An 8589-nucleotide genomic window follows, 5' to 3' on the forward strand; every position below is an offset into this window, starting at 1 on the left:
CCCAAAAAGACGCACAGAGTGGATCGAAAATCCATTTTATGTTTGTTGTAGGGACGAAGATGAGGGTAGTATTGACAGCCAAAAACATGTAGGAAAGAGAAGTTCGGTTTGTGATGGAAGAGGTATTCAAAAGATGAAGTGTTTTTAGTGGTGCGTAAGGGCATTCGATTTATAAGAACACAGCTGTTTTGAAAGCAAAATGATAGAAATGTTGCGGAATACTAGCTTTTGTGAGTAAGGTTAGGCCGGTTTCGACAATATGTCGGTGTCTTCTTTCAATAAAGCTATTTTGTTCACTTGTGTGTGGACATGCTAATCGATGAATGATGCCAGGAGGGGAGAAAAATGGAGAAAGATTTTGAAACTCTCCACCCCAATCAGGTTGGACAGATTTTAATTCAGTGTTGAATTGGTGTTCAACCATGGCTAGGAAACGTTTAAAGGTATGAAACACATCAGACTTTAGCTTTAAGGGAAAAAAAACCACATAAAACTCGAGTAATGATCAACACAAAGAAGGAAATAAGTATGACCATCACTAGAAGTAACCACTACAGGTCCCCACACATCACAAAACACAAGATCTAAAATATGAGAACTCTTGTAGGAAGAAGATGATAAATGCAATTTAGATGATTTTCCAACTAAACACGAGTCACAAACAAAAGGAGAACATATATTTGATAAAGGTAAATTGTAGCTTGATAACATAGATTGTAAAAGTTGAATATTTGGATGTCCTAATCGTTGATGCCAAACTTGGGATGAAGCACGAACAGCAGAAAATGTAACTTTTGGAAGAGACTAGAGCCGAGGGAGACAAATAGAGTAAAGTACACCATTACTTGCACCCATGAGGAGGGTTTTGTGTGTAGCCGAATCCTTGATAGCAAAAAACGAAGAGTGAAATTCAAAGTAAACATGATTATCAAGGCATAATTTTTGAACAGAAATGAGATTTCGTTTGATATCAGGAACATGGAGAATATTATTTAAGGAAAACGATTTGTTTGGTGAGTAAAGTTTGGAAGAGCTAATGTGAAGAATAGGTAAACCCTTACCATTGCCAACATGGAGATTATCCTCACCATAGTAAGGCTCAGTTTTGTCGAAGCAATGCAAGTCATGTGTGACATGATGGCTGGATCATGTGTCAGTTAGCCAGGAGGTGTATGCTTGTGAGCGGTGATCTAGATAGTTAGCTGAGGGTGGTGGTCTTGGAAAGGTTGTTGGATCACAGTTTGGACATTGAGAGGGAAAATGTCCTATTCCACATCTGTTACATGTATCATAGACAATGTTTTGGTTGGAAGCCCAAGAAAACTGACTATGATTGCCTCCACCCTGGTTTGTGTTGTTGAAGTCTCCTTGAGGACAGTTGTAGTTTCCTCGTCCACGGCGGTTGAATTGTCCTCGACCGCAATTGTTTCCTGCCTTGTTTGTGTAGAAGGCTTGAGGAGATGAAGTGTTTGTAGGCTGAAGTTGTAGTCCAATTTGTGATAAAATATTGTGTAGGTTTTGTAGCTGATTTGTTGCGGCTTTGGAAGGTGGTAGGGTTCTGGTATTGCAGCTGGTAGTGGCAGTCGTGAAGGCTTAGATAGGTGGGAGATCAAGCACATATTTACGTACCATATAGTCATGATCTGAGAGAAGACCATTCAATTTAGTGAAGGCTGTGGAAGTTTGACGAGCAAGGAGGGTTGATTTTAAACCATTATATTCCTCTCTAAGACCGACAATCACAAGCATAACCAGGTCTTTATCCTTCATGGGTTCGCCAATATTAGCTAGGGCATCAGCATACCCTTGGGCTCAGTTAAGGTAGGCAGAGGAACTTTCATCACCCTTCATCTCGAGTTTGAGAAGTTGGGTTTTAAGTGTATACTCCCTGGAAGATGTATGTGGTGCATAGGCTTTTTCAAGAGACAACCATAGTTCACGAGATGTACTACCCTGGACATGCGGGAAGGAAGATTCATAAATTGTAGAGAGTAAAAGCATACGTACATGAGCATCATTAGCTATCCATGTAGCATGGCTTGGGTTTGGGACAACAGTGGAGGTGGTCTCCTTCTCAGATGAAGTAGTTGTATTTGTTGCTTCTGGGAAAGGAATGGTCCCATCAACATATCCGATCAGGCCATTAGTAGTCAAGAAAGGTTGGATTATGGTTTTCCAATAACCATAGTTGTTTGGTGACAAGGTAAAACCGAATTTTGTGAGAGTTGTGGGCAGTCTTGTCTGCTGTAGAGAAAGTTTGGAGTGCCATGGATGTGAACGACAAAAGAAAAAACAAGGAGAAAAAAAGTGAGTCTTTGTTTAACTCAAAAGTTGCGGCAATTACGGTTTAGTTTGGGAGGCTCTGATACCAAGATAAACTTGGTAATTGTATTGTATATTATAATTATGTAACGTGTACATTATATATATATATATATATATATATATATATATATATATATATATATATATATATAGTAGATACAGTTACACTTTAGTCCCTATAATATTATCTATTAAATATTATCTATTATCTGTCGTCTAATATTGTCTCATCCAATCCCAACTCCCGCATACCAAACACTAACTAACATAACTCATTGTGGTCCACACTCAATGTGAAACCATACCTCTTTAAGTGGAATGACGTCATATAGTTGGCAGCAAGAGGATCAACACCAAACATTGTCATTGCTAGATGTAGCGGTGGTCTAGTGGAAGCATCTACTAGAAGACGTCGGAGTTTTTCAACCTTTTCGACCTTGACAGCACCCCTTTTTGTGTCTTTTTTGTTGGTCAATGGGAGATCCATTGTAGGTTTTTTAGGATTTGTAAAACCCCTTGTGTATATATTATATGAAATTTTAAGTCAAAGAAACTACAAAATATTAAACATACAACATGAAACTATGGAATAAGAATGTACCTTGGAAGAACAGGAACCGAGTACGGAAACACTGTGGAATTCTATAAATACTTTGGTAAAAGGTGAACTGGTATAAAAAAGATGGGGGTGGACGAGATCACTCCGAAAAATCATAGATACTGAATAGCAAACTGACAAGAGAGACAAAGGCCAAAGAGACGAATTTATGAATTACACATATCATTATTTTATATGAGTAGAAACATAGGATACGAGGATATTTAATTTTTTAAATAATAATATAGGCAAACCTTGTCATCCAAAATTTACTTTAAAAAAAAAAGTTAAAAACAATGTTGATATTTTTATAGGAAAATGCTAGGAGGGTAACCAACTATTATTTTTGTTCACATATGATTACCCTTTTTTCTTGTATATCGTCTACTTAGTAAACTTTTAATTTTGTTCACATTTGATCACTCTTTTTTTGTACATCATTTACTTAGTAAAATCTCAATTTTGTTTATATTTGGTCACCTATTCTCTATACATCATTTACTTAGTAAACTTTCAGATTGTGTTCAATATATACACTTATGACTTGTTATAGGTTACAACCTAATTGGCATATATGTAGCACATGTGTGCATGGCTTTTGCGACACTGGTACATAATATAAGGTCATTCTTCACTTCTTCCCTTATTTGAGCCCTAAAACTAGATAATCGACCATGCCACCTTCTTCTTACTCATCCAAACGAAATCATGAAATGTAAACTACAATTTCATGCATATATGGGTTACCTTCTCGATTGAGGACACCTCGGACTTACGACAACCCCTAGAAGACAATCCAAAGTGTTCCCTTGGTAAATCAAGTTATGTCGTTTTCGTATTTATGTTCCCTCTTTAACCCTTTTTTGCAAGTATCAAGGAAATGTAACTTATGGGAGTGGGTTGATCCAAAAGATACAACACAAGAACTTGAATTCAAGGAAGATACGTGATATGGAAGCTTGTTATCTTACCATGAAATTTGTTACATTAGAATACAAGATATGCATATACAAGATCAATATGGACTACGATGCTTCGGTTGTTAGAGATGCATTGGACTCACTGAAAATGGGAGTTACAGATTAATGGTATTTGTATGGTTTATTGTGTTTGTAGTTAATTTACTTGAATGTAATCAAGTTAGGGATTAATGACAATTAGTAGTGTGAAAACACATTAAATCTATTTTCCTCCTTATAGTGGGTTTCATTGGTAACCTTCTATTTTTTCTTTTTTTTTTTTCTTTTTTTTTTCCTTTTCAGGGGGGAGGCAATGGATGGTGAGCATCAATATAATGCCACATGGAACTACCATTAAGTGGCCTAATAGTATACTTGTAACAGTTTCCAAACATGGTTTAGTAAACCATGGTACACCAAATTTCTCTGCAAGACTGCATCCCAGTTAAGATATGATATAGTTGTCATAACATGCAAACATAAAACATATGTTATAAGTCCTAACGCCTAAACATCTTAATTATTTTACAAGGAAAACCATATCTTTGTTTAACCGGAGGTCTTCTAATATTCTTCTAATTGAAGGGCATATCTTAAGTCCCAAATCTATCATTTTCTCTTCTGATTATACAACCTATCCATGACCAAAAAAATCTAATTTCTTCCAACATAATGATGATTAGTTTCTTCCCGGCCTCTATACTTGCAACATTGAAGATATCTGAGGTGTCATTTTTAATGGCATCATAGCCTCTACCCACCAAAACGAAAGCCCTTGATCAACTTTTAGGCTCCCTTTCTATTAGATGTTTATAAGCCAAAATGTTTATTTGCTTGATTTCATTCATTATTGATTCAAACTTTGCATGAGTTGATGACTTAACAGTAATCCATAAGTGAGGAGGGAATCTTCTGATTATACAACCTATCCATGACCAAAAAAATCTAATTTCTTCCAACATAATGATGATTAGTTTCTTCCCGGCCTCTATACTTGCAACATTGAAGATATCTGAGGTGTCATTTTTAATGGCATCATAGCCTCTACCCACCAAAACGAAAGCCCTTGATCAACTTTTAGGCTCCCTTTCTATTAGATGTTTATAAGCCAAAATGTTTATTTGCTTGATTTCATTCATTATTGATTCAAACTTTGCGTGAGTTGATGACTTAATAGTAATCCATAAGTGAGGAGCAAATCATTCCCTCCCAACCCACTGAAACCACTGCCACACCAGTTTTCTCTTTCATTTTTCTTCATCTTTCCCAACCCACAACACACGGAACCCTATCTTTTTCAACCCACTTAACCCATTTAATAAAAAAATACAAAACAATCAAGGTAAAATCTTAATTAGCAATAGATTTACCGCCGGTACCACTTCTTCCTTCACCAAGTTGTTTAATTGGTTTCACTAACCCACTTCATCCTCTCTCTTTACTTTCTCTCTCTCTCATTTTCTCTTGTACCATGTGTTTTAAAGCTTGTACCTTAGTTGTGTTGTATTTTTTTTAATTGAGTGAGTTGAGAAAGATAGGATTTTTGTGTGTTGTGGGTTGGGAAAGATCAAGAAAAAGAAGAGACAAAAATTGATGTGATAGTAGGTTCAGTGGGTTGGGAAGGAATGACTTCCTCCTCCCTAATAGCTTACAAAAATGTTCACATGTAAATCTTTTCTTGAAGTTAGCATATATGTGCCTTGCACATGGTATGTGTATAGCTTATGTAACCCTTTCTTTAACGGCTTATAAAAGAACTTAATCACATGACATGCAAGATGTTAATTAAATTGTTAAAGAAACCACCTGAAAGAATATTGAATAGTATATCGTATGGTGGTCTGCGTAAGTACTCAATATTTGTTTAAATTTTTTAGGGTTTGGGACCTTCATACCTAAAATGGGCACCATTTTAATTATTCCGTTCCTAATTCTCATTATGTATTGGATACACAGTTGTTTACTTGTCTTCACAATCATCTAGGTCACTCTTAATGTCAAACTCGGCGATTATATTTTATTACTTTACCTCATTCATAACGGAGTTGTTATTTGTCTTTCCATGTTCCTTTGTTTATTAAAGGGTGTTATTTTTGCCTTTTCATGTACTTTGTCTTCCCTATATATTTGTGCTTTGTATGTAATTTTTTGAGTGAAGTATATAGAATGCTCTTCTCTAAATAGTTTTATGGTATCAAAGCATATCGGCCTCCTTCCTTCCTTACTTTTCTCCCTCCTCCTCCATATCCATGTCTACCACATCCCCTGATAACTCTCTTCCTCACTCCCTTACTCACTTGATCCCTATGAAGCTTTGCTCCTCAAACTATTTACTCTGGACAAACCAAATGATTCCACTCCTAACTTATCATAATCTCATCTCCCATGTAGATGGTTCATCTACTGCCCCTGTCCCAAGACTCTCTATCAATGAGAAATCAACTGAAAACCCTGCATATGGTGCTTAGACTGCAGCAAAGCATCGCACCATTATTACCATAAACACCGCTTTGTCTGAAGAAGTTGTCACAACTATCATCGGTCTATCAACTGCTCATTAGATTTGGGTTGCACTGGAAACCGCTTATGGAAACTCATCCATTGACCGGGTGTACAATCTTCACGGTCAAATTCGCTTGGTTAAGAAAGATTCAAAAATTGTTGTTGATTATGGTCGTCACTTTAAAACTTTGTGCGATCAATTAGCCGCCATTGGTTATTGTTAAATATATTGTTTAGTTATTTCTCTTTTTATACTTTTTACATAGTATATGGTCCCTTTGTGTAATATGTATTCTATATATTCATTCTTTACATGTAACCCTAATCGAAGGGTTTTCACATCATTAAACATGGTATCGAGCCTTCCTGTGTTTGCCTTCTGAATCGATGGCACAAGTACCAAACGTGTTCTCCAAATTTTTGGCGCTGCCTCAAGTTTTTTCTCATCTGCCCTTGTCGATCGAAGCAATTGCCTGCATTTTTTTCTCTGTAACTTCCTGCCTCCTGTGCCATCTCGATCATAGCAACCTTCAAGCAATCTCCGTTGATCGCAAATTTCTTCCTGGTTCACTAACCACGTTCTGCTGATATTTATTGAGTTAAACTACTGGTACATTTAAATTCTTCCTTCCTTTGGTTTAGTTTTATGTTCATCATTTACAACTCTTGTTAGATTTATTTTCTTGATTTCCTTTATTTTCCATGTCCACTGTACCCACATTGAGCTCCACTACCTCTCCCACTGCAACACAACTTGTCTTTGCACTAACCAATGTCTACAACCAGTTTAGCTTTAAACTATCGGTTGATGGGTCCAAATACAAACTGTGGAAGCGTATCTTCTTAGACATGTGTAAAGGAGCCAAGGTGCATGGTCATATTACTGGCAAATCCCTCCTAAAAGGTGATGATGATGAAAATTGGGAGGCCATTGATTCTAGGATCAAATCATGGTTTTATACTACATGTGATGCTAATCTTTTGCATATTATATCTAGTGATGACTGTACAACCAAAGATCTTTGGGACAAGCTCACTAAATTCTTCCTCAATAACAAGATGTCCCATATGCTCCAACTTCAAGAGCAATTTCGAAATACCAAGAAAGGGTTTTCATCAATCACAGAATTTTGCCACACTTTGAAGAATTTGGTTGAAGCGCTCGCTGATTGTGATTCCAAAATTGATGAAATTGAGCTTGTTATGTAAATTCTCCGCCAGCTTCCACCATCATATCATAGCATTGTTGATGTGATAACAAACACTAAGTCATTTCCCTCATTCCTTGAGGCCAATAACATGCTCCTACTCCATGAATCTCGCGAAGAAACAATCGATCCAACTGGTGATTCTACACTTACTTCGGTCGTTTCCTTGTAGTCATCCTCAACCACCAGTGGGAAATCAAAAAATAAGTTTAATATGGGTAAAAATAATGGACGTTTTGCAACCAGGGGGAATGCTAATGTTTCCAATAGTTTAACTCTTTTTCAGGTACATAAGGAGTGTAAGTCCAAAATCAACCTCTTTTTGGTCCTCCAATGCAGTCTAGAGCACACTCTTTTCAGCCATTGGTTCTTCTTGGAGCAGCTCCAGTAACTTAAGCGTCGGCCACCATGCGACAGCCACCTGCTGTCACCCACCCATCCGCTACCTTTGTTGTTGTTGCTGCTCCCTACGGTGATGTCCCCTTCGACAAGTCTCTCTTCCAGCAAGTTGCCCCTCTCGGTTATCCTCCACAGCCACTTCAACCACCTTTTTTTTGGACAGATTACTCCATTTTATGGTGCACCCCAACAGCAGTCATTTGCACCATCTCAACAGCCATCCAACATGTGAAATTTGATTTACATTTTGTTAGGGAACGTGTTGCGATTGGTCATGTGCGTGTTTTACATGTCCTATCAGCTTATCAGTATGCACATATATTCACAAAGGGTTTACCTACTCAGTTATTTCTTGATTTTAGAAACAGTTTAAAAATTAAAGATTCCCTAGTTCAAACTACGGGGGTGCGTTAAATATATTGTTTAGTTATTTCTCTTTTTATACTTTTTACATAGTATAGGCTCCCTTTGTGTAATATGTATTCCATATATATTCATCTTTACACGTAACCCTAATTGAGTGGTTTTCACATCATTAAATAGTTATCCGGTTGACATAAACGACCAAATCCACTAGTTTCTTTGCGGTCTTGGACCA

General features: G+C 37.0%; 1 protein-coding gene across 1 annotated transcript; it reads left to right on the top strand.

Moving 5' to 3' along the window:
* Positions 1-7086: 7086 nt before the first annotated feature.
* Positions 7087-7593, top strand: LOC111878190 (uncharacterized). The gene has a single exon (XM_023874701.1). The coding sequence runs from the start codon at positions 7087-7089 to the stop codon at positions 7591-7593; it is 507 nt and encodes a 168-aa protein (XP_023730469.1).
* The last annotated feature ends 996 nt before the right edge of the window (positions 7594-8589 follow it).

Source organism: Lactuca sativa, chromosome 5, assembly GCF_002870075.4.
Source record: "Lactuca sativa cultivar Salinas chromosome 5, Lsat_Salinas_v11, whole genome shotgun sequence".
Classification (NCBI taxonomy): Eukaryota; Viridiplantae; Streptophyta; class Magnoliopsida; order Asterales; family Asteraceae; genus Lactuca; species Lactuca sativa.